Source organism: Cnephaeus nilssonii, assembly GCF_951640355.1.
Source record: "Cnephaeus nilssonii genome assembly, chromosome: 13".
In the NCBI taxonomy this organism is placed as follows: Eukaryota; Metazoa; Chordata; class Mammalia; order Chiroptera; family Vespertilionidae; genus Cnephaeus; species Cnephaeus nilssonii.
In genome coordinates this window covers 1,201,533-1,227,432 of record NC_137084.1, presented here as the reverse complement: position 1 = coordinate 1,227,432, position 25,900 = coordinate 1,201,533, and the positions used below count along the sequence as shown (strand labels likewise).

The following is a 25,900-nucleotide window of genomic DNA, read 5'->3' as shown; positions in this document are numbered from 1 at the left end:
CAAAAGCTGGTGCTCATTTGGAATTTTTTTTTAAAAAAAAGAAAAAGAGCCCTAGACAATTTGGCTCAGTGGTTAGAGCGTCGACCTGCGGACTGAGGGTCCCGGGTTCGATTCTGGTCAAGGGCATGTACCTCGGTTGCAGGCTTGATCCCCGGCCCCGGTCAGGGCACGTGTGGGAGGCAACCAATCCATGTGTGTCTCTCACATCGATGTTTCTCTCCCACATCGATGTTTCTCTCCCTCTCCCCCTCCCTTCCACACTCTCCCTCCCTCTCTCTCTCTTTCTCTCTCAAAAAATCAATGAAAAAACTATCCTCGGGTGAGGATTAACAATAAAGAGAGAAAGGGAGGGAGGGAGGGAGGGAGGGAGGAAGGAAAGAAGAAACCCCCCCCCAGCCCCCCAATGTCACTAGGCACCCTGAGAACCCGTGGCCATTTCATCCACACGAGGGAGGGGCTTGGTTCCCAGCAGGGGGGACAAGACCCTCGCGGACACACAGCAGCTCCGTGCATGGCATCATTCATTCATTCATTCATTCACTTAGTCCACAGGTGTGTACTGAGCACGTGCGGACGCCGGAGACACCGTGGAGCGAACACGCTCACCCAAGCTCCCGGCGCAGCGAGACAGCCCCGGGCAGCACGGTGGCACGTGGATGCCGCACACGCGTGGCTCGGAACCGTCACCTGTGCGCACCCCGAGCCCGAGCCTCCGGAGGCCCGTGGAGGCCCCGGCCACGCTTACCGCCGGTGTCCAGGTCGTGGAAATTGGGGTCCAGGCCCCGGTCCAGCATCTTCACGATCTTCTCCACCGAGCGGTGCTGGACGTAGTCCATGCACTTCCGCAGGTTGGTCTGTGGAGGAAACGGAAAAGCGAGAACGTCCCCACGAGAGACGCCTGCAGAGGCCACGGGAAGCCTCCTCACGGGCGCCCTCGGGCCTCCGCCACGGAGGGGAGCCGCCCTGACGGGCCCCTGCCGACCCCGGGGCCGGCCAAGCGGCGGCTTTCTGCCCGGATCCCGGGAGGAGCACGGAGCACGGAGCCACTCAGGGCTGCCGCAGCCGGCCTGTCCCGGTGCGCCCTCCGTTTCCTGTCCCGTCCTCGCCGGGAGCCCGCAGAGCCGCCCTGAGCTCAGAAGATGCCGCAGACAGACAGACAGACAGACAGCGTGGTGGCCGCCGGCCGACAGACAGACAGACAGACAGCGTGGTGGCCGCCGGCAGACAGACAGACAGACAGAAGCGCGGTGACCACCAGCAGACAGACAGACAGCGCAGTGGCCACCGGCAGACAGACAGAGCGTGGTGGCCACTGGCAGACAGACGGACAGACAGACAGAAGCATGGTGGCCGCCGGCAGACAGACAGACAGACAGCGCGGTGGCCACCGGCACACAGACAGACAGACAGACAGCGCGGTGGCCGCCGGCAGACAGACAGACAGACAGCGCGGTGGCCACCGGCAGACAGACAGACAGACAGACAGACAGCGCGGTGGCCACCGGCAGACAGACAGACAGACAGACAGACAGCGCGGTGGCCACCGGCAGACAGACAGACAGCGCGGTGGCCGCCGGCAGACAGACGGACAGACAGCGCGGTGGCCACCGGCAGACAGACAGACAGACAAACAGCGCGGTGGCCGCCGGCAGACAGACAGACAGCGCGGTGGCCACCGGCAGACAGACAGACAGACAGACAGACAGCGCGGTGGCCACCGGCAGACAGACAGACAGACAGACAGCGCGGTGGCCGCCGGCAGACAGACGGACAGACAGCGCGGTGGCCACCGGCAGACAGACAGACAGACAGACAGCGCGGTGGCCGCCGGCAGACAGACAGACAGACAGACAGCGCGGTGGCCGCCGGCAGACAGACAGACAGCGCGGTGACCACCAGCAGACAGACAGACAGCGCAGTGGCCACCGGCAGACAGACAGAGCGTGGTGGCCACTGGCAGACAGACGGACAGCGCGGTGACCACCAGCAGACAGACAGACAGCGCAGTGGCCACCGGCAGACAGACAGAGCGTGGTGGCCACTGGCAGACAGACGGACAGACAGACAGAAGCATGGTGGCCGCCGGCAGACAGACAGACAGACAGCGCGGTGGCCACCGGCACACAGACAGACAGACAGACAGCGCGGTGGCCGCCGGCACACAGACAGACAGACAAACAGCGCGGTGGCCGCCGGCAGACAGACAGACAGACAGCGCGGTGGCCACCGGCAGACAGACAGACAGACAGACAGCGCGGTGGCCACCGGCAGACAGACGGACAGACAGACAGCGCGGTGGCCACCGGCACACAGACAGACAGACAGACAGCGCGGTGGCCGCCGGCAGACAGACAGACAGCGCGGTGGCCACCGACAGACAGACGGACAGACAGACAGCGCGGTGGCCACCGGCACACAGACAGACAGACAGACAGCGCGGTGGCCGCCGGCAGACAGACAGACAGACAGACAGACAGCGCGGTGGCCACCGACAGACAGACGGACAGACAGACAGCGCGGTGGCCACCGGCACACAGACAGACAGACAGCGCGGTGGCCTCCGACAGACAGACAGACAGACAGCGCGGTGGCCGCCGGCAGACAGACAGACAGACAGACAGACAGCGCGGTGGCCTCCGACAGACAGACGGACAGACAGACAGCGTGGTGGCCACCGGCTGACAGACAGACAGACAGACAGGCAGACAGCGTGGTGGCCACCGGCTGACAGACAGACGGACAGACAGCGCGGTGGCCACCGGCTGACAGACAGACAGACAGACAGACAGCGCGGTGGCCTCCGACAGACAGACGGACACACAGACAGCGCGGTGGCCACCGGCACACAGACAGACAGACAGACAGACAGCGCGGTGGCCACCGGCACACAGACAGACAGACAGAAGCGCGGTGGCCGCCGGGCCGCCTACCTTGCTGTGGAGCCTGGCCAGCTGCTTCTCGTCCGGAGGGCGCTGTCGGTACACCCGCTTCTTGTAGCGGAACTGGCACGGAACCGGAGAAAGGACGGTGAGGGTTTCCCCGGCGGCTCAGAGGCCCGCCTTCTCCGCCAGCCACCGAGCAGGGCGCCCCGCGCCGCCGGGGCTACAGAACCGGCCGCGCCGCACACGGGGCCCAGCACACGCCCCGGAAGCACGGGGAGCGCCCACAGCCGCGCTGCGAGGCCCGGGAAAGACCAAGCGACCCCGGGGCGCAGGAGGCCCTCCGTGGGGGCGGGTGCCTGCGCCGGGGGCTCCCCAGGAGCCGCGCCTCGTGCCCCCAGCCAGCAGGCTGCCTCTGACCCGGAGGCCGCACCGGGAGCCCAGCCCGTGCTGTGGAGGCCGGAGGCGGAGGACAGCGGGAGAGGGAGGCGCCGTGTGGGTGTGGGTGTCCTCCTCTCCCGGCCCTGACCCCTTCGGGCAGCCGCGCCGGGGACGCTCCAGGCTCAGGAGGACCTGACCCGTGGGAGGCCTGAGTTCTGAGCTGGGACCTCCGCTCAACCCCGCCACACGGCATCTCACTGCAGAGCCTCTCCCGCGGCCGGGAGGCTGCAGACCCCTCCCCTCCCCCAATGGCTGCAGCCCCCCCAATGGCCGCAGACCCCCCAATGGCTGCAGCCCCCCCAATGGCTGCAGACCCCCCCAATGGCTGCAGACCCCCCAATGGCTGCAGACCCCCCCAATGGCTGCAGACCCCCCAGTGGCTGCAGACCCCCCAGTGGCTGCAGACCCCCCAATGGCTCGCGTGCGGGCTGCGATCCACACGGAAACGAACGCGGTCACGTCACGCTGGCGACGGGTTGTGAGAGGAGCAACGGCCGCGTTGCCGGCTGCCTGTGTGCGGTCCTAACACGTGGAAACACGCCCTGGGGTACAGCCAGGGCTCAGAGAGGCGGGGCCGGGACACTAGGTGGCCGTGGATAAGGCTGCTCAGCACGTCGCCACGGAGGCGCAGGGGCGGCTCAGAGCGCCCCCTCCACCACCCCCCCCCCCCCCCCCGTCACCCCGAGGGCCCGGAGGAGAAAGGAGGTGGTGCTTCTCATGCCCCGGGAGGGCCAGCAGGAAGGCGGGCTCGGGAGACAGGCCAGCCGGACCTGCATCCGGGACTCCGGGTCCTGGTGACGTGAGTCCGAGGGGGGGGGTGGGGGGGGGTGGGAGGGGGGGGGGTGCTGTGCGCACACCAAGTCCCGCCTGCCTGTCAGCTCTACGCGGGAAACAAGCGCCTGTGAACCGCACCGCCGTCGGCAACCCTCAGGCGCCATCAGGGCCCGAGCTGGTACTAACGGGGCTCCCGGTCGGTACCTCCAGGGAGGGCACGCCCTTGCCCGCGGGCTGCGGGTACTCGCGCAGGAGCCGCTCCTCGTCCAGGAACTTGCCGTCGCGCCCGTTGCTGGCCGGCTGGAACAGCCCGTAGTTGAGCACGTCCTTGAGGCTCTGGTTCAGCGAGCACAGGACCCGCTGCTTCGCCGCCCACACCGTGGCGTCGGGGTCGAAGCGCAGGCACTTCTGCGGGGGACGAGGACACGTGGTCGGTGACCCAGGCCCCGGAGCAGCCCGCCGGGCATGTGGCCAGATGGCAAAGGTGTTTCCGTCCAGAACCGCCCCCCCGCCCCCCAGCTTCTCGGGATGGACGGCAAGGCCCTTATTGCTGGGGGAGGGGGAGGGGGGGAGACACCCGGTCACTGTAAACGGGAAACGCTGAGATGGAGACACTGGTTTCTGTGGTCCTGACCCTCACCAATGACCTCACCGCTGACCTCACTGCTGACCTCACCACTGACCTCACCAATGACCCTCACCAATGACCTCACCACTGACCTCACCACTGACCTCACCAATGACCTTCACCAATGACCCTCACCAATGACCTCACCACTGACCTTCACCACTGACCTCACCAATGACCTTCACCAATGACCCTCACCAATGACCTCACCACTGACCTTCACCAATGACCCACCAATGACCTCACCACTGACCCCACCGCTGACCTCACCACTGACCTCACCACTGACCTCACCAATGACCTCACCACTGACCTCACCAATGACCTCACCAATGACCTCACCGCTGACCTCACCACTGACCTTCACCAATGACCTCACCACTGACCTCACCACTGACCTTCACCAATGACCTCACCACTGACCTCACCACTGACCTTCACCAATGACCTCACCACTGACCTCACCACTGACCTTCACCAATGACCTCACTGCTGACCTCACCACTGACCTCACCAATGACCTCACCGCTGACCTCACCACTGACCTCACCAATGACCTTCACCAATGACCTCACCACTGACCTCACCGCTGACCTTCACCAATGACCTCACCGCTGACCTCACCACTGACCTCACCAATGACCTTCACCAATGACCTCACCGCTGACCTCACCACTGACCTCACCAATGACCTTCACCAATGACCTCACCGCTGACCTCACCGCTGACCCTCACCACTGACCTCACCACTGACCCCACCACTGACCTCACCACTGACCTCACCGCTGACCTCACCAATGACCCACTGCTGGCCCTCACCTCTGACCTCACCGCTGACCTCACCGCTGACCTCACCACTGACCCTCACCACTGACCTCACCAATGACCCACCACTGACCCTCACTACTGACCTCACCGCTGACCTCACCGCTGACCCCACCGCTGACCCCACCGCTGACCCTCACCGCTGACCTCACCGCTGACCTCACCACTGACCCACCACTGACCCTCACCGCTGACCTCACCGCTGACCTCACCGCTGACCTCACCACTGACCTCACCAATGACCCACCACTGACCCTCACCGCTGACCTCACCACTGACCTCACCGCTGACCTCACCGCTGACCCAAATCTCCGGTCATCAATGACCACCCCCACCCTGGGCGCCTCTCTCCTGTCTGGGCCTCTCAGAGTCCAGCGCCGGCTGGACACAGACCATCCACCCTCCCCACAGGAGAGTGTCTGACTCCCCCAGTCAGGCCGGGGCCCTACAACCGGCGTGTCCCCCACATCCCCGGTGAGGCCGGGGCCGCCGGTCTGGAGACACACCTGCAGGACCACGGCTCGAGCAAACCGGGTGACTTCTGTACACCCAGTGCCCTTGGCTCTTTCAGGTCCAGGTGGGCGTCCACCTGGGCCCCTCACGGGGGGGGGGGGGGCGGGGAAGGGCAGTCCGCCATGCCCACTGCTCACAGCTTCCTGCACCCCGACACCACCCGCCCACACAGGGAGGCAGGTGGGGAGCCACAGAGCTGGACTTCTCAAAGCTCACCACGCGGGCGGCGCCTCCACCCCCATCAGGAGCGCTGCAGTGCGTGGAGAGCAGGCGAGACTCAGCGTCCCGTCCCCGCCCTGAGGCTCCCGACCGGCCAGGGGGGCAAAGGCCAGGCCGACCCGGCTCCTGTGCCTCCCGCCGGGTGAGGGTCCGCTCTCTCTCCTGCCCAGCCACGGGCAGGGCTCGGGCCCTGCTGCTTCCCGGACGCATTCCGAGCACAGGAGGCCAGACTGGCCCCGGGGCTGGGACCGGTTCCCACGGGGGTATCTGCGCGTCTGGGGGTGCAGGCAAAGCCCCGCTACTGTCCCCCAGCTCAGGCCGCTCCGCCTGCTGGGTAAGGTGATCCGATCCCGCCACCATGAACTTGGTTCAGCGGGCGGCCCCCCGCCCGTAAACGTGGCCCCTCTGTCCCCCTCCCGGGTCAAAGGCTGCACGACTCGGCAAACTGGCCAACAATCAACAACAACAGACTTCCAAAGGGCGGGTCTGAGCTATAAATGAGACCTGGATACAGTCTGTTAAAGGTGACCCCTGGCCAAGGGCATTGGGGCGGGGGGGGGGGGTTAGAGGCTCAGGGCATCTGCTGTGCAGGAGGGAGCTCTCAGCCTTGGAGCGAGAAGGTGTCAAGGTGGAAATGAGGTCTGGGCTCTCCCGGGAGGCGGGCGCTAGAGATCTCAGCGAGGACACCCACGCCCTTCGCTCAGGTGTGGCAGGAGGGCTGGGTGTGCGAAGAACAGAGAGCGGCCCAGGCCTCCCCAGCCTCACTGTGAGAGATTCGGGGGGCGGGGGGGGGGGGGACTCTGCTGGAAGGGGAGACCAGCTGGGGAAGGAGGGAGCCCGGGGCAGGGGGGAGCCCGGGGCAAGGGGGAGCCCGGGGCAGGAGGGGGGGGGGTGAGGAGGGGGGGGAGGCAGGAGGGAGTCGGGGCAGGGGGGAGCCGGGCGTGGGGGGGGGCAGGAGGGAGCCTGGGGCAGGAGGGAGTCGGGGGCAGGAGGGAGCCCGGGGCAGGGGGGAGCCGGGGCAGGAGGGAGTCGGGGGCAGGAGGGAGTCGGGGCAGGAGGGAGCCCGAGCTGCAGAGAGCTGACTGGGCCGCCCCGCCCACCTCTCTGGCCTGGGCCTCCTCGAGCTCCATGCTCCAGGCGCTAGGACGCCACAGGGAACGGGCAGGAGGCACCCCACCCGCGCTCCCCTCTAGACAGATGCCCCGGGACCACGGACAGGCCTGGGGACACACGAGGGGCTGCACAGACTCCCGACTCCTGGAAGGAGGCAGAGCTCTACCCCCCAGGGGCTGAGGGGACTGAATCAGACACCCGCCCAGCCACGAGCCAAAGGGAGCTTGTCAAGGTCACAACCGCTCCGTTCAAGGTCACAACCGCTCCCACCCAGGCCTTCCAGAACCCTCTCCCACCATGGAGGCCCCTCCGCGTCTTTGCAGACGACGGGGGGGGCGAGGGGGGTGGCCTTGGTCCTCGGCAGCCGCCTGAGGAGATGGCTCAGAAAGCGAGAGACGGGCTGGCCCCCAACAGTCGGAACCCGGGGCCTCGGACGCAAAGGCAAGTGGCCACCGTGTCCGCGAGGAGACGGCGAAGAAGGGCTTACAGGCCTGGGGGGCCCTTGCTGCAGGGGTTCTGTTTCCATCGATGACAAGCCCATGGGCATCCATTCGGGAGCAAGTGATGGGTTAGGGAGGTCAGTCAGCTGACGGGGGGCGGGGGGGGGGGCGGGGAGAGGCAGGGCCTGGCAGCTGCTTTGGGGAGAGATTGGGGGGGGGGGGGCGGGCAGGGGCTGGATGACCCTTGAGGTCAGGGCGGCAGCTGCATGCTCCTTCCTGCATGAAAGCAGACTCGAGCGCATTTACCCAACAGACGGGAACACTGACTAGAGCAACAAGGGGGCGCGCTTTCCCGGGCTCCTGCTCCTCCGTTAACTCGTGGGCACGCACAGTGGGCACGGGCACGCGCAGTGGGGACGGGCACGCGCAGTGGGGACAGGCACGCGCAGTGGGGACGGGCACGCGCAGTGGGGACAGGCACGCGCAGTGGGGACAGGCACGGCACGCGCAGTGGGGACAGGCACGCGCAGTGGGACGGGCACGCGCAGTGGGGACGGGCATGAGGCAGCGGAGCTGCTGGTGCCACCCGGGGGTGGAGGTGGGCCCGGGGCCGAGTTGCACACATGCAGGAGACCCGTCGCCGTCTCACACCTGCCTTCTGGGCTGTTCTTGGGACACACGCTCCGTGTGGATTGGAGACGGGGCAGCTGTGCCGGGGGGGCGGGGGGGGGGTCCCACTCCCTCACTCGCCGTCCCCCAGAAACAGCCACCGGGGAACCAGTTTCCATCGGTTCTGGTGCACGCCGCTTGCTCAGGAGGCCCAGTGCACGCACCGGTGCCAGCGCCCACCGCACAGGAGCCCTGCGTGCCGCCGTGCCGATCCGGAGAGCGGAGGCCACCGCCCCGCCAGCCGCCCGGCCACTCCCTGCACCACGCCACTGCTCTCCCCCAAAGGGCTCTAACTCCAGGCCCCCTGGAGGGGTGAGGCTCAGCAAGGGCGAGAGGGCACGCCTGGCCCACTCATGAGACCCCACGGGGCGGGGACCTGACGCCCTGGAGGTGCCCGGGCGGTGACAGTCAGGAACGGCGTCTGCACGGCGTGGCCAGGAGGTGGCGCAGCGGGACTGGCCGCAGTTTTCCTCTGACGGGGGCGACCCTTCCCTGCTTCGGCCTCTGGGAGGGGACTGACCAGCCAGGCCCAGCTGCCAGGCAGGGAGCAGGTGTGGGGGGAAGGCCTGCTGTGTGTGTGTGCATGTGTGTACATGCATGTGTGTACATATATGTGTGTACATATATGTGTGTACATATGTGTGTGTTGTGTGTGCGCATGCGTGTACATATGTGTGTGCATGTGTGTGTGTGTGTGTGTGTGTGTGTGTACAGGCTCCCCCACCCCGGGCACAGGCTCCCCACCCCGGGCACAGGCTCCCCCACCCCGGGCACAGGCTCACCGTCTGCTGCAGGTCCTGGATGACGATGCGGATGACCAGCGCGTGGCCCGGGCCCCCCTCCGTCCTGGCGCCGCCCGGCTGCCCCGCCGTGGCCCGGATGGTGTTGTAGATGGTCTCCTCCTTGGAGCTGTCCGACTCGGAGCCCAGGGAGTCGTCGGAGACGCTCGGGGCCATCTCGTCCTCGCTGGACGTGGGGCTGCGCGGCATGGTGCCGGCGGCTGGGGGGAGACGGAAATGTTACGGGGACGCCCGGGCGTGGGGGCGCTGGCGCCGGTGTCAGGCCGGCACTTGTCGCTGTGGGCGCCGCAGGGCCCCGTGTGAGCACCCACGGTCTCAAAGGGGGTGAGAGCAGGCGCCCACGCCTCCCGGGGCCGAGTCCCAGCCAGGCACAGCCGGGACCGGTGAGGCCCCGCGAGCTCTGCCCAGTGCTGGCACCGGACTTAAAGGAGCCCTCGCCCGGCCGGCGTGGCTCAGTGGTTGAGGGTGACCTCTGAACCAGGAGGTCACAGTTCAATTCCCAGTCAGGGCACATGCCTGGGTTGTGGGCTCGATCCCCAGTGCAGGGCGTGCAGGAGGCAGCCGATCCATGATCCCCTCTCCTCATTGATGTTTCTCTCTCTCTCTCCCTTACGAGCCACAGCCATGGCCAGTGTGCGGGGACTAACCGGGGCCGGGCAGTGCGGGGACTAACGGGGGCCGGGCAGTGTGGGGACTAACGGGGACCGGGCAGTGTGGGGACTAACGGGGGCCGGGCAGTGCGGGGACTAACGGGGGCCGGGCAGTGTGGGGACTAACGGGGGCCGGGCAGTGTGGGGACTAACGGGGGCCGGGCAGTGCGGGGACTAACGGGGGCCGGGCAGTGCGGGGACTAACGGGGGCCGGGCAGTGTGGGGACTAACGGGGGCCGGGCAGTGTGGGGGGACTAACCGGGGGCCGGGCAGTGTGGGGACTAACGGGGACCGGGCAGTGTGGGGGGACTAACGGGGGCCGGGCAGTGCGGGGACTAACGGGGGCCGGGCAGTGCGGGGACTAACGGGGGCCGGGCAGTGTGGGGGGACTAACGGGGGCCGGGCAGTGTGGGGACTAACGGGGGCCGGGCAGTGCGGGGACTAACCGGGGCCAGGCAGTGTGGGGGGACTAACCGGGGGCCGGGCAGTGTGGGGACTAACCGGGGGCCAGGCAGTTTGAAACTTTCCAGGACTTTCCGGGGTGAGCGGAAACGCTCGCCCTGTGGCGGCAGGAAGGGCGGCTCAGGTCGCCGTGGTGCCACGTTCCCGCCACGTTAGCCCTCCGCCCACGCACAGAGCAGGGACAGGAAACTGCAGAACTGGGGCCCCCGGGCAGGGCCCGCCCAGGACTGAGCAGGTGGCCCCAGGACGGAGGCCGCCCAGCCGGGGCCTCGGGGTCCCCGAGAGTCCCTCGAGCTGGGGTGCAGCCTCCTCCCCATCCAGGCAATGACGTCCCCGCAAAGGCCCAGGCGGGGCGCCGACCACCCAGCACGGCCCAGTGGGAGCCCAGGACTCCGTGACCCCAGCTCTGGGCCGGGGTCCAGGAAGGGGGGGGACGAAAGCCGGTGAGAACCAGGGCTGCCGGGAGCGGGTGGAGGCCAGGCCACCGGCGCCTCCTCTTCTCCGAGGACTCTGATACGGAGGTCAAGGCCACACGCCCAGGAGCGTCCCCTGGCAACGGGGCAGGCGTGGGCCCCTGTGGTCCAGCGTCCCCTGGCTGGGCGTGATCTCTCTCCCACGGACGGCACAGCCCGGGGGGAGCGGGCCCCCTGCACGTGGGGGACCCCGCACATACACTCCTGAGGAGAGGAGAGCACCCGCATTTACACACGTGACCTGAGGGGCGGACGGAGGGACAAGGATGGACGTGGGGGGTCGGCGCAGAGGACCCGGCAGGAGACACAGCCGCGGAGTGGCCGGGCCCCAGGAGGGCTGAGACGCCACTGGAAACACTGTTTCCCTTAAGAGGTCCCCGCAGACCAGACCGGGCAGAAGGTCGAGCTTTGATAAAGCCGGGGGGCGGGGGGGGGGGGCGGGCGTGAGCTACATGATGGCTGCACGTCTTCTCTGCTCCCGGAGAAGGGAGGGAGGGGGGGGCGGCGAGGAGCGGGGAGGGAGCATCCCAGGGTCTCCACTGCGCAGCCTGTGGAGCGGGCGCTGGGCCAGAGCGGCCAGGTGTGCGCCCTCACCCCCACCCCCCCACCCCCACCCCCACCCCCACCCCCCCCACCGCCACCACCGCCACCGCCACCTCCAGGGGTGCTCCCAGCCCCTCCCACTGTCCCAGGGACTCACAGGCACGGGCACGGGCCACCCCACCCACGGAGACACGGAGGAGCCACCCCGGAGACGCCCGCCCCGAGGGTCGAGGGCCTGGAGACCAGCCAGGTGGGGCCCTCCTGCCGAGAGGACGGGCTGCGCTCGGGAAGCGGCTGTTCCGTGGCGCCCAGGGCGCTCCGGGCTACGTGGTCTGGCGGTTCCACGGGAAAACCACGTGGGACCGCGGCGGCCTCTGGCCTGGCCCGCCCCCGCGGTGTCCTGGGATCCCACCTGCCGGCACTGTCACTGGCATGACCCGCCGGGCCACAGAGCACCGGCCGGCAGTCCCTCAGGCCGCCTCCTTCCGCGTTCCCCAACCCCCTCAGACCCGCCAGGTCACCGGCCGGATGACTGGCTCAAACAGCAGCTTTTCTTTCTTTTTTTTTAACTACTTTTTAATATATGTTTTTTATTCATTTCAGATTTCATAGAAACATCAATGATGAGAGAGAATCATTGATTGGCTGCCTCCTGCACGCCGCACACTGGGGATCGAGCCTGCAACCCGGGCCTGTGCCCTTCGCCGGAATCGAACCCGGGACCCTTCAGTCCGCAGGCCGACAGTCTATCCACTGAGCCACACCGGTCAGGGCAAATCCCAGAGTCCCCCAGGCAACGCCGAGTAACCGTCAGAGCGCATGGGAGACCCCGCGCCACCTGAGGCCCCGTCCTTTCAGCGGAAGGTTTTCCCGCCACGAGAGCGGGAACCGCGAGGGAAGAGAGCGTGGGGGCAGGATCTGTCCCGTCCATCTGAGCGAGGTGGCAGCGGCTGGACGCCTGCGGGTGACGGGCCCAGCGGTGCGGCCCCTCCCTCAGGCCCGGAGCCGGGCGTGCGGGCGCCGGGTAATCACAGGCGGCAGCACTGGCATCGCCCGCGTGGCACCTAACGAGCCGCCGGTGGGCTCCCCGCCCTGGAACGGGACACGCGGTACGTGGCAGGCGCCGTGCCGCTCTGTCTGCGTCACCATTCCCCACCCACCCCGGCCCGGGCCCCGGGGGCGAGGGCGCGGCTCCCGGCGCGCAGGCAGGTGCCTGGGAGCTCTGAACCCACGCCCGCCCAGGGACTCCAGTGAGTGTCCGGGAGCCCGAGCCCATGTTGTCGCTAAGCTCCCCGGCGACGGCGATGACAGTCACGGCGCCAGGTGCCCTCGAGCCACGTCTGCAGCTGAGACTTCGAAGACTCGCAGCGGCAGAGACACAGAGGTGCACCCAGCCTTCCCTGGGGGCAGGGGTCATGACCTGGGGGCAAAGGTCATGTCCTGGGGGTCAGGGTCATGTCCTGGGGGTAAGGGTTGTGATCTGAGGGTGAGGGTCATGACCTGGGGGCAAGGGCACCCCTCGCAGTGGCTGGGTGACGGTCACACGTGGCACATCAGCTGCCGAAGCTCAGAGGCCGGGCCCTGCTGGACGGGCTGAGGGGCCGGGCGGCGGCCGTCTGCACCCCGGTTCATTCCAGAACCGCCCGGGGGGCACGAGGCCGAGACCTGCGCGGGGGTCCTGACCTGACGTGGGCCCGGCTACCTGGACCGGCAGGTCCCTGGGAAAGGCAAACACGGGGGACCGGTTACTGATTAACTGCCGTGGGACCGCGTGAGCACGGTGCGGGTCTGCCCGCGTTCGGATAAACAGCAGCTCCGTTTCTCTGAGCACCTCCCACCGGTGGCGTGAGGAAGGCCGTGAAAAGATCCATCTGAATCCCCACGGAACCGGGGCCTGCGTCTCAGCAGACCCCGCCGTGGGGGGCGAGGGGCCCTGTGCGCTCTCTCACCCGCCCCCCCCCCCCCCCCCGTGGTGGGGGAGGCTGCCCAGAGCGAGGGAGGAGCCGCACAGCCTGGGCCCGCTTCCCGGGAGAGTCTGCCAGCTGGGAGGCCGGTCAGGCCGCTGTGGGCCAGCTATGTCTGGGGGAGGGGGGACCTCAAGCCAGAAAAACAGGTCGATAAAGTTCAATGACGCTCGGCCGTGTTTGGTCTCACTGACCCCGCCAAGGTCCCAGGTGACGAGGAAAAGGGAAATGGTGGCAGGAAGCCCTGGCCGGTGTGCCCGGTGGTCAGAGCGCCAGCCTGTGGACCAAAGGGTCTCACGTTCGCTTCCGGGTCCAGGGCTCGGACCTCGGTTGCAGGTTCGACCCCCAGTCCCAGTCGGGGCATGTGCAGGAGGCAGCCCATCGATGTGTGTCTCTCACATCAATGCATCTCTCTCTCTCTCTCTCTCCCCCTTCCTCCCTCCCTCCCACTCTCTCTAAAGATCAATGGGAAAAATAACCGCGGGAGGATTAGGAAAATAATAAGTAAATAAAGTGACGGCGGGAAAAGCGAGTTTAACAAAGACTCCGTGGGTGGCTGCGAAGGTGCCCGAGGAAACCCAAGTCTGAACGCGGCCCTCGCGGCCCCGATGTGTCTGACGGAGAGACAGCCGGATCGGTGTTCCTGCTCGGGGCCCTCCAGCCACAGCCCAAAGAGAAAACGGCCCTGAGACGGACAGCCACGTCCCGCCGGCGTGGCTCAGGGGTGGAGCGCCCACCTATGAACTAGCAGGTCAGGGTCCGATTCCCGGTCAGGGCACATGCCCTGCTTGCAGCCGATCGAGGAGTCTCTCTCCTCATGGATGTTTCTCTCTCCCTCCCTCTCCCTCCCTCTCTGAAATTAATAATAACAATAATAAAAAGACAATGCACCACCTCCTGGCGGAAGCCGGCTTCATCAGGTTAGAGCGGCTAGGCCCACGCAGTTTGCTTCTGAGAATGTGAAGGCGCCGTGGGCTCTGGTTTATAACATTTTAAAAGTCGCTTTATTCGAGGGGGACCGCAAATAGACACCCGATGTGTTTGGGAGCGAGATGGGGTGACTGCCCATTTGTCCTGTGCGTTCAAATGTACAGAACTCACTCTCCCCAGAGCAGCGAGGACCGGAGGGGCCGGCACGGCTCTGTACAGACACCAACACTCAGGGTCAAGGTCAAGGTCAAGGCCAAGGCCGGAGACTGAGTGCAGCCCGCGGGAACCTGTGGAACCGGAACTGAATAAGCGGTTCTGTCCATTGTTGGAAATCGCCGTGAGGAGAGGACGGAGAACGCCGGGCTGGTGGCCGGTTCGGGGGTGCAGGGGGGGCGTGGTTCGGGGAAGAGTGGGGGTGGGGGGGAAGGTCACAGAAAAGCCCCTGGTCTCCTGGTGTTTGTTTGATCCGTGTCTCCGCCCGCAGCCTCACAGCGGCCACTGCGAGGCGCCTGTGACAGCGGCCAGGGGGCGGGGCCGCGGCTGAGAGTCCTCTCCGGTTAAACACCGAGCACTGCGGAGGGTCCCCGCCCCCGTCCCTCCCCCCATAACGGAGGCTGTGGGGAAAGGGCTCCTAACCAGGTGGCTGAATGAATATCCCCTCTCCCCGCCCCCCCCCCCCCTCCCTCGTCAATAAAAGATGGCAGGGTAACATTTCAAATCAACAAACGCACACCGTGCCAGCAACACCCGCCTGGGCCTCCGCACACCCCTCGGCCCCCGGCCGCCATCTGGAGCCCCGGGGGTGGGGTGGGAGGGAGTCCACCCGCGGGGGCGCCCCCAGGACCCCCAGGGTGGGGCCTTATCCCGATCCCTGTGCCCACGGGGTGACGGAGCTCTGGTGGCCCCAAGGCTGCCCACGTCCCCACAATGACAGCAGGTGACTTGGGAGGGGGCTGCCCGGTCCCCAGCACCTGAGCCCCCACAAAACTCAGCGCACGCCCCCAGAGCAGGCCAGAGGCTCTGCAGGGAGCAGGGTGGAGCGGGAAGCCACAGGGGGCCGTGCCTGACCCCCGGGTCCCAACAGACCCCTGCTCATGGGGGCGGGGCGGGGCCAGCGGTCAGAAAGCAGGTCCGGCCCCCCCTCAGCGAGGCTACAAACCCCGCCTGACAGCCACGGGGTTCCAGCCACAAAGGCCATTCCCTGGTGGCCACGGTTTTAGGAAGAAAAGAAAAAGGAGCCATGGAGACGAACACTCGGAAAATGTTTTCTTTAACCCAATGCCTGCAAACGCCGTCACTTCACCACGTGGCAGCAGCCACGTGTCCAGGGCTCACAGCCACGTGTGGCTGGTCCCCCCCCCCCCCCGGCACAATCACAGACAGAGGGGCCGGGCGCCGGTCTGGGGGCCCTCGTCAGGAAGCCTCTGCCCCAACGCTGAACGCGACGCCCCCTCAGCACTCTGTGCCTCTGGGCTGAGCAGCAGGGTCCCCGCGTCGGTCCCCGCGGGCGCCCTGGGCTGCCCACCCCTGAGCTGGGTGCTCTCCTCCACCAGGACAGGCAGCAACGTGCAACGTGGCTGCGCGGTCTCGCTGATATCAGAGCTTGTTTTTAAGGGACGGGAAACGCCGTGTGGACTTAGAGCTGGGACCCGGAGAGCAAGGACAGAGGGAGGCCCAGCCGAGAACCAATCCCCAGGTGAACTTGGGGCTGGGCCCAGGGCGGCCGGTGGGGTGGGGGGGGTGGGGGGCGGGGCTGACCAAAATCAGGGGCTGGGCCAGAGTCTCTGGGGGGGCGGGGGGGGGGAAGAGGCCTCAAGACCTACCTCACACCAGACCCGGCGCTGACGGCTGATGGATTTTTAAAAAGCAAATGAGAAGCAAGAATTAAAACGATTAGAGAGAGGGCGCAGGAATGTCCTGTGGCAACGGGGAGGGGTGACCGCACAGGGAAAGGGCGAGACTGGGACCCCATCCAAGCGTGAACTTCCCTTTTCCTCCTGCTAATCCGCACCTGAGGACGTGTTTTTCCATTGATTTGTTTAGAGAGAGTGGGAGGGGAGGAGAGAGAGAGACATGGATGTGAGAGAGACACATCGACGGTTGCCTCCCGCACATGCCCCAACTGAGGCCCGGGGTCAAACCTGCAATCCAGGTACGTGCCCTTGACTGGGAATCGAACCCAGGACGCTTCTGTGCGGGGACCGATGCTCTAACCACTGAGCCCACCAGCCAGGGCCCAGTGTAACGCCTCTTCAGGACAGAAAGCTATGCTCTCAGTCAAGGCGGCCAGGTCGACGCGGATCCAGGGCGAATGCAGAGCGACTGCGAATCAGCAAGAAGCCGACGACCCATCGGCCCATCATAAGGAGCAGGGAGATCGGGAAGTTCAGAAAGTGGGGGGCGGAGTGGCCGAGGAGCCGAAGATGCTCTGTCTGGATCAGAGAAAGCCCAAGTCCAAACGAGAGGGCCTTGGCCGCCGTGGGCCCGGCGTAACCGGACAGCGCTGCCGGGTCCAGGGAGCCCCCCGCCTCCGGATGACAGCGTGGGCGCCCCCTCGGGGGACAATCGGGAGAGGCATGAAGGTAACCCTGGGGGCTCCCCCTCTGCAAAGCCGTCAGTCTCATTTGAAATCGTCACCCTTGCCCGCCCGCCCGCCCGGCGTGGCTCAGGGGCTGAGCGTCGACCTAGGAACCAGGAGGTCACCGTTTGGCCCCCGGTCAGGGCACAGGCCCGGGTGGCGGGCTCAGTCCCCAGTGGGGGGCGTGCAGGAGGCAGCTGATGGCTGATCCTCTCTCCTCGTCGATGTTTCTATCTCTCCCCAGCTCCTTCCTCGCTCCCTAAAGTCAATAAAAAGCATATTTTTTAAAACATCGTCCTGCCTGCCCTTCTGCTCTCTCCCCCCGAGCCTCCCCCCACACACACACACAGTGCAGGGCCCCCTCGGGCCCTGGAGAAAATGCCCGGATGAACCGAAGCCCAGGGCACCCTGCCCCGGTGCCGTCTCCCCCAAACCCGAGCACATGCCCGAGAATGACTTCTGCTCCCGCGATCCCCAATACTCTGGGGGGGGGGGGGGGCCTCGGGTCACACTGGGACTTCCCGGGCCTGGCTGCTGGGCACCGGGACCCCCGCCCCCCCCCCCCAAGGTCCCCGGGGAGCCTGGGGGAGGCAGAGGCCGGGCCAGGGCAGGCTGCTCCCACTCCCACTGTAGGGGTGACATGAATGGCTGGGGGACAGGCTCTGGTCTGGGGCCCTCTGGACTTCAAGCCCTGGCCCCACACTCCTCCCTCCAGCCCCTGGGAACAATCTTCGCCCCAAAGCACTGCAGGGCCGGCTCGACCTGGCCAGCACAGCACCAGGCAGCCTGAGGCGGCAGGTGACTAAATGGCCGCAGCTGCGAGCTCAGCCCACGGCCTGGAGGTCACTCTGCCCACGGCCCCTCTCCCAACCTCAGCCCCGCCTCCTGAGGACACCCCTCGGTCGCGCATCGGGAGCGTGGAGAGCTGCTCTCCTGTCAGGCCACGTGCCTCCTCTGGGTCCCCCGGCCCCACACATGGACCCCACGCTGGTGTCTGGACACGGCCTCCTCCTTCCCGAGGCTCCCGGGAGCCGCCTGGTGACAGCCGTCACTGCCAAAACGCCGAAACGGTGACATGAGATGCACAAGTTCCACCTTCGACAGTGAAGGGCCCTCTACCACACCCAGTGTGGGCCCCCCAGCTGCACCCCCCCCACATCCCAGCCCCCGAGACTCTGCCCACGGCGGGCCTGGCCCTCGGAGTGCAAACCCCGACCAAACCTCACGACGCGGCCTCGGCGACCAGCAGCACGTGCAGGGCCAGGCGCCAGCGCAGCGCCGGGAGGACCCTGCCAGGCTCGGCGGGCACCTCGGCAGGCCCCCACCAGGCCCAGGCCGAAGCCCTCACCGGGCGGGGCCCCCCGGGAAGGAGCCCAGAGAATCAGAACACGGGGAAAGCAGGCAGCCCCCGGACAGGCAGGGTCTCCTGATCCCTTTTTTTAAAAAAAAAAATTCTATTTATTTTTTTAATATATGTTTTTATTGATCTCAGAGAGGAAGGGAGAAGGAGAGAAACATCAATGATGATAGTGAATCATTGATCAGCTGCCTCCTGCACCCCCCACACTGGGGATCGAGCCCACACACCCAGGGTCACCTCCATCATAGCCCCTGCCCCACTGTGCGCTAACCGTCCCCTCCCCGGGGCTCCGGACGGACAGACGGACAGACGGAGGCAGGCGAGTTGCATTTCCCTGGGGCTGCCGGTCCTCAGGGGAGCTGGGCCTCCAGGCTACGGGCAGGAGGCTAGGATTCGGGGGAGAGAGAGTTCAGGGTCCAGAGCCGGGGACCCGGACAGGAGCCTCACCCCCAGGTCCTGGGGAGCAGGAGGCACACCAGCCCCCCAGCAACTCCCACACCGAACCCCACCTGGGGACAGGACACCGATTCTGCCCCGTTGGGGAAACAGCGAGTGAGCGAAGGGTACTTCCTCTAGAGCCCGGTTTGCGGGTGCTTTCCTCTCTGGGGGCCAGCTCCCGCCCCTTCTCTGCAAAAGTCCCGGGCTTTTGCCTCCACGTGTTCCCGTCACCTTTAAAATACAGAAGCCAGGCTACGCGGGAACTCCCTTATCAGCCTCCTGGGGGCACGCCTCACCCCTGACCCCCGCCTGCCAGGGTCCAGGCGCCTCCCAGGGGGCCCACCAGGCCTGAGCAAGTCACCTTCCCAGGGTGACCCCTGGAGGCGGGAGGCGGGGCCGTGAACAAAACCCCAAGCACTTGCCAAGCACACGCGTGAACGGACGAAGAATGAGGGAACACCTCTTGGAACGCCTGGATAGGAACCGGGCTTCCTTTTTATTTTATTCTTTAATGTATTTGTATTGATGTCAGGGAGGAAGGGAGAGGGAGAGAGACAGAGAAACACCAATGATGAGAGAGAATCACGGATCGGCTGCCTCCTGCACGCCCCTCGCTGGGGATCGAGCTGGCAACCCGGGCCTGTGCCCTGACCAGGAGTCAAACCCTGACCTCCTGGTTCCTAGGTCGACGCTCAACCCCTGAGCCACACCAGCTGGGCCGGACTGGCCTTTGGAAAACGGGATCTAATTTGTCCCACGCGGCCGGGTGCCCACCAGGAGCTGCCTTTTGGGGTAAAATCGCCAAATCCATGAAGAGCGCCTTCCCTGGCTCCTCCCAGGGGGCCACCTGTCACCGTCCGTCCCCCAGGAGAACCAGGCGTCCCTCAGCACGAGGGGCCAGTGCCCTGGGGGAGGCTCCCCGGGCGCTCCCCATCCGGCCACCTGAGGACACCCCATCCCTAGAAGACAAGGGTCCCCCGCGGGCCCTGCGGGCGCTCACCTCCTGTCCACATAGGAACCGTCCCGATCACCACGGAGCCCCCGCGGGCGCAGAGCTCCCGGCCGGCAGCGGGTGATCGCCCACAGGGCGTGAAATGGGGGTCGCCAAGGACAGCTGCCCGGGCCTGTGGGACACCCTCCGGCCCCCAGGGCACCCGCTGGGCCCAGGCAGGGGCCTCACTAACTACCCCACACCAAGGCCAGGGCTCTCCCTGCCCCGTCAGCGAAGTCCAGTCGGGGACAAGGCCCAGGTAGCGCTCAAACCCCCCCCCCCCACACACACACACACACACACACACCAGGGACAACTTCCAAATCGCCCCTGCGTGGGGCTCCTCTAATTAGCAGTGGCCTCGTTAATTCCAACTTGAGTTCCAGACAAAAAGAGGTCACGGAACTATCCAATTTACTCCCTCCAATTTCCAGGGGAACCACTTTATTTCCAGATGGTCTCTGGGGACCCCCTGCCCCAGGCCTCCGGCCCTGCGGCCTGAGCTCCCACCGCCGGCCTGAGCGCAGTCCCCATCCCGCCCCCAGGGTGGCCTTCAAGGCTCGGCCGCCAGAGCCCACGGTCACGAGCACGGCCTCCGCCCCTTTGGACGCTCCCAGCCCCACGGAGACACGAGCCTCGCCCGCCCGCCCGCCCATCCGGTGCGCAGACCCACCGAGAGGGCAGCCGGCCGCCGCCCGCACCCTCCGACCCGGGGCGGGGAGACCCTCGCGGGGGTCGCACCTGCTCCGCGATCCAGCGGCCCCAGCTCAGGGGCAAGGGCGTGTGGGTCCCCGGTGCGCGCCCCGCGGAGGCGCCTGGGCCGAGCTGCCGGGCCGCCGGGAGGAGGGGTGCGGCCGCCGGGAGGAGGGGTGCGGCCGCCGGGAGGAGGGGTGCGGGCCGCCGGGAGGAGGGGTGCGGCCGCCGGGAGGAGGGGTGCGGGCCGCCGGGAGGAGGGAGGAGGGGTGCGGGCCGCCGGGAGGAGGGGTGCGGGCCGCCGGGAGGAGGGGTGCGGGCCGCCGGGAGGAGGGAGGGAGGGGTGCGGGCCGCCGGGAGGAGGGGTGGGGGCCGCCGGGAGGAGGGGTGCCCGGAGAAAGTTGCAGGGAAACTTGAGAAGCGCGCGCCGGTGCCGCCTCCTGCATAATTCACGGCGGCGGCGGGACCGGGGCCGGCACCCCCCACCCCGGCTGGGGCGCGTGGCGGGCGAAGCAGAGCGCTTTGCGGGGACTCTGCGCGACCCCGGGGACCCGGGTGCCCATCCTGTGACCCCAGAACCTACACCGGGGACGCCGGACCGGGCCTTCCAGGGCCCGCTGCCCCGACAGCGCGCGCCGGGGTGGGGGTACGGGCGCTAGTGCGGGGCCGGGTGACCGCAGCTGGGTCTGCCCGTCCGGAGACCGCGGCGAGGTCCCCGCTCCCCGCGCGCCCCCTGGCGGCCCCGCGCCGGCTCCTCGGCAGGCAGCCTGACCCAGGTCACCGGGTCGGCGGGCGGCGAGCTGGGGCAGGGAGAGGGGGGGGGCGGGGGGGAAGAGGGGGAGGGGGAGGGGCTGTAGGTAGATCCACCCGCCTTGCCCCAGGGGAGGCGCCGGGCGAGTTAGGGGTGAGGGGTTCGCGCGCGAGGGAGACAAAGGGGGTGTCCCGCGCCCTGCGCCCACGTCGCTTCCAAAGCGTCTTACCAGCCCCCGATCCAGAAGCAGCGGCCGGAGGGTCTCTGCAGAGAAGCGACCTCCACCGGCGCGCAGACCCCCCCACCCCACCCCCAGCCCGGACTCCGCGGGTCCAGGACGACGCTCACCCGGTAGTTGGTGCTCCCGGAGTCCAAACGCACCCCGAACGCAGCCGGCGCGCAGGGGCGGGCGCCCAGGGGCACCTCCTGTCCTTCCCAGACCGTGCCCGGCGCCCAGCCACCCCCACCCCGCGCCCCCGGCCGCCGCCTTACCTGCTGCCCGGCCTCCGTCGGCTCCCGGCGAGTCGGTCAGATCGGAGCTCCCTGGGGAGGGCGGGCGGCCGCGCGCACCTGGCAGGGCCGCGGGGACCGAGGACCCGGCGGCGCCGCGCCCAGCCGGCCGGAGCGCGCGAGCCGCCGCCGCCGCGCAGGTGTCCGGGCGGGGGGAGGGGAGGCTGCGGCCCCGCCCCTCGCGGCGGCGGGAGGCCGGGAGCGCCTCTCCGGGGGCCGGGCCGTCCCTCCGCTCGGCCCCGCGCGGGCGGTGGGGGCCGGCGAGGGTGGGGGAGGGTCCGCTGGCTGCCCAGGGGCGCGCGGATCTCTGCCCGGCGAGACCGCGGACCCGCCCCACCTGCTCCACCTGCTCGGGCCCGGCGGCCGCTCGGCTCGGCGGACGCGTCTGTTGTAGCAACGCCGGCCCGGCCGCCCGGCCGCCCCGCCCCCGCCCCGCCCCGAGGCGCGCGGCCGCCCCCTCCGCGGAGAGCCCCGCGGACCTGCGGGTCCCGGTTCTGCGAAGCGCGGCTGGGTTCGGGCGCGGTTATCCCGGACGCAGGGGGCTCCCGCCCCAGAGCATCGGCGTGAACGGGGCTCGGGACACCGAGGCCACCCGTCGGAGGTGTGCAGAGCCCGGAAACTTGGTGCCCGGTGCCCGGGAACGCGCCGCCGCCGCTCCCAGGCCGCCTCCCACCCGGCGCCCTCCGCCCGCGGCGCGCCCGGCCCCCGGCCCGGGGCTGAGACTCGGCGGATCTCCTCCCCCCGAGGCCGGAGCCCTGGCTGACAGCTGTCCCCAGGCCCTAACGTCACCCCCTGGGAGCTGCACCCTCACGTGCTGTGTGGCTCCGAGTAAGCCACGGAGGTCTCTGGTCCTGAGTTTCCAATCAATATCCCAGTATTCCCGCCTCCAGATCTGCCCTGGGGGGCGGGGGGGCCGCGTCCAGGTGTGTAACAGCTGCTCCCAGGACAGAGCCTCCATGACAGAACCCCGGTGGCCTCCCGTGGAGGAAAACCACGCATATAACATGCCATAGACGGTTCTGTACTTTATAGGCATGTTTTTAAGTTATTTTTTAAGTATATCTTTTTATTGAGTTCAGAGAGGAAGGGAGAAGGGAGAGGGAGAGAGAAACATCCATGATGAGAGAGAAGTATGGATCGGCTGCCTCCTGCACGCCCCCCACTGAGGATCGAGCCCGAAACCGGGCACAATTTTAACATACATTTTACACATATTTGTTAAGTCAATCTCACAGGCCATGCCTGAGAGAGCTGCATGGGCCAGTGACTCCAACATACCAAAGGCAAAGTTAAATATTTGCTCTAGATACTTTTTTCCCCCTGCTTGCATAATTGTCCCACATTTCAAAGAAGTCTTTAAAAGCACTTAGGTTAAAACAAAAAAAAAAAAAACAGGTTGTGTTTGTGTTTGGGGCTGAATGTTTCTGGCCCCTGGCGTGTGGGCACCGGAGCCAACCCAGGGCGGCTCCCAGATGCCCACTCCTTCCCTCTCCCGTCCTCACCCCGGGCTCCGTGAAATGTTTGCTGACGGATAAAGGAGGCAATCCGTCAGGTCAGAGTAACCCCGATCCGGGGAAGGAAGCCCTGCCGGGCCGCAGGCCTAATCCTCTGGCTGGGGCCTGCGGAGGCCGGCCCAGCAGACCACGCCTGTTCCCTGGGTGTGTCTGGCAGATCCACAATATGGCTCTTTAGGGGGGAGGGGGCCACTTTCCCTGACTTCTATCAGTCCCTCCCATGAACGACCCCAAATAAATCGGGTCCGCTGAAGGGAAGGGCTGTGTGTGCCCTACAACCCCAACTCAAAGACAAGTGCCACCCTGTCACCCGCCGGCACCCAGATGCCCCCCACACCCCCCTCCCCGATTTCTAGGAATATCTCCCCAGTAGCCAGGGAGGCAGCTGGCCAGAGCTCAGCCAGACACCTCCCCGTGGTCCCCACAGAGCGCTCAGACGCCCGAGCCCCGCTGTCTCCAGAAATACTTCTTCTCCAGGGACCCAGGCCTGTCAGCCCGTCTCCCCCACCCCCCACACCCCTCAGCCACCCCCCAGCCACTCCGATCTGAGGCCCAACAACAGCTTTGTGAGTGCCCCGTCTTCTGGCATCTTGAGAGCGGCTTCCTGCTCTCGTCCCAGTTTCCCCGCCGTCAGAGACACCCCGTTCAGCCGCGCCCAGGAGGCAGCATCCTCCCGCCTCACAAACCTCCTGTGGGCAGCAGGGCCTGCTCACCCCGGTGCCCTGGAGGGATGTCAGTGCCCGGGCACCTCCGGCCCGGCAGCCGGCCCTGCCGGGTGTGGGCCTCGGACGGGCACTGCGGGCTGGCATTGGAGGACTCCTCTCCGCGGCCTGAGTCCCAGGGGCCCAGCGCGGCCGGCGTCCCGCCCCGGGTGAGTGTCCGCGTGGGAAGAGGCAACGCCTCCTTTTGGCGTCCGGATTTCGGAACTCCGTGTGCCGGCTCCCGAGGCCGCCTTGTCCGGGCCCCCATGGGCCGCTGAGGTCTGAAAGGGCCTGTCAGAGAGAGACCGTTTCCACCCGACGGGCTTTCTTTTTTTCTTTTAAATATTTTTAAATTTATTTCAGAGAAGAAGGGAGAGGGAGAGAGAGAGAAACATCACGGATGCGAGGGGATCATTGATCGGCTGCGTCCTGCACGCCCCCCTCGGGGATGGAGCCCGCCTCCCGGGAAGAGGAAGCGTCACAGAACCGGAGACGGGCGGCGTGCCGGGAGGGGACGTGGAGCATGACCGACCCGCTGTCCCGGGAAACAGGAGACACATCTATGGCTCCGTGAGCCCGGGCAGCTGCAGCCGGCGGCAGGCCCGTCCCTCCCCGGGAGGCGCTCTGGGTCGGGACCTGGGGCCAGCACCGTTTCGGAGACGGGGCCTCAGGCTGGCCTAGTGGAGCGACCCAGCCCATCCCCCAGCTTACAGGGGGAACTGAGGTGCCAGGAGAGATGGGGTGTGCCCAGGTCCGTGAGGCCGGAGCCGGGGAAAGGCAGGTGTGCCCAGGTGTGCCCAGGTACGTGAGGCCAGAGCTGGGGAAAGGCAGGCATGCACAGATGTGCCCAGGTGTGCCCGGGTGTGCAGGGCAATGCAGGGAAAGGAAAGTGTTCCCGCCATCCCTGCAGACGCTCCACGCTTTTGCAATCCTTTCCTCCATGTTTTCATTTTATTGTACACTAGAGGCCCGGGGCATGAAAATTCGTGCACTGGAAGGGGGGTCCCTCAGCCCGGCCTGTGCCCTCTTGCAGTCCGGGAGCCCTCGGGGCAAGTCCAACTGCCAGCTTAGGCCCGCCCGGGGAGTGGGCCTAAACTGGCAGTTGGACATTCTTAGCGCTGCCACGGAGGTGGGAGAGGCTCTGGTACACTGACCACCATGGGGCAGCTACTGCATTGAGGGTCTGCCCCCTGGTGGTCAATGTGCATCATAGCGACCAGTCATTCTGCCATTTGGTTGATTTGCATATTAGCCTTTTATTATATAGGACTAGAGGCCCGGGGCATGAAAATTCATGCACTGCAGGGGGTGGTCCCTCAGCCCGGCCTGTCCCCTCTCACAGCCCAGGAGCCCTCAGGGGCAGGAGGCGACCGGCGATCAGGGGAAGGCGACGCCCCTCACACCTCTGCTGCTGCCACTGCCGGCAGCGCAAGCCTCAGCCGGTCCTGGTTACCTGAGCCTCAGGCGGCCCTGGGCAGCTGGGCAGCCACCATCTGAGGTTTGCCTGCACCTCGGGCCTGCCCTGGGCGGCTGGGGGACTGAGGGGACTGGGGGACTCCGGAGGCAGGTGTGCGGCGTGGCCGGGCCCGGCCTTGCCGCGTGCCTGCCACCCCCGTGGGGCTGAGGGGACTGGGTGCCGCCATCTTTGAGGGCGGGGCAGTCAATTAGCATGTCCCCTCCTTATCGTCTGTGGGCGCCGCCATCTTTGCAACAGCATGAGGGTCAATTAGCATATTCCCTCTTTATTGGATAGGATACTGGAGACCCGGTGCACAAATTCGTGCACGGGTGGGGTCCCTCGGTCTGGCTGGTAGTTGGGGCCAATCAGGGCTGGCTGGCTGGGGGGAGGACCGCGGGAGGTTGGCTATGGGAACATGCTGACCACCAGGGGGCAGCTCCTGCATTTAGCATCTGCCCCCTGGTGGTCAGTGTGCATCATGGCAGCCAGTCAACTGGTCGTAATGGTCTCTTAAGCTTTTATATATATAGATTTTTATTGATATCCAAGAGGAAGGGAGAGGGAGAGATAGAAACATCGATG

The 25,900-nt window shown here is 66.9% G+C and overlaps 1 protein-coding gene across 6 annotated transcripts in view; it reads right to left on the bottom strand.

Annotated features, from left to right (window-relative positions):
* Window positions 1-21,761, bottom strand: part of SHANK2 (SH3 and multiple ankyrin repeat domains 2) — a 180,652-nt gene extending 158,891 nt beyond the window's left edge. For 4 of the 6 annotated variants that reach the window (XM_079787026.1, XM_079787028.1, XM_079787027.1 and 1 more), the window contains exons 1-5: window positions 21,627-21,761; window positions 9,284-9,501; window positions 4,299-4,502; window positions 2,904-3,002; window positions 746-2,747 (exon numbers count right to left, since the gene is read on the bottom strand). In XM_079787026.1, the coding sequence (XP_079643152.1) occupies window positions 746-2,747; window positions 2,904-3,002; window positions 4,299-4,502; window positions 9,284-9,490 (2,512 nt within the window). In that variant the 5' untranslated portion in view covers window positions 9,491-9,501; window positions 21,627-21,761. The remainder of the gene's footprint in view (window positions 1-745; window positions 2,748-2,903; window positions 3,003-4,298; window positions 4,503-9,283; window positions 9,502-21,626) is intronic. The other 2 variants (XM_079787033.1, XM_079787029.1) reach the window with 1 other exon arrangement.
* Between the last annotated feature and the right edge of the window lie 4,139 nt (window positions 21,762-25,900).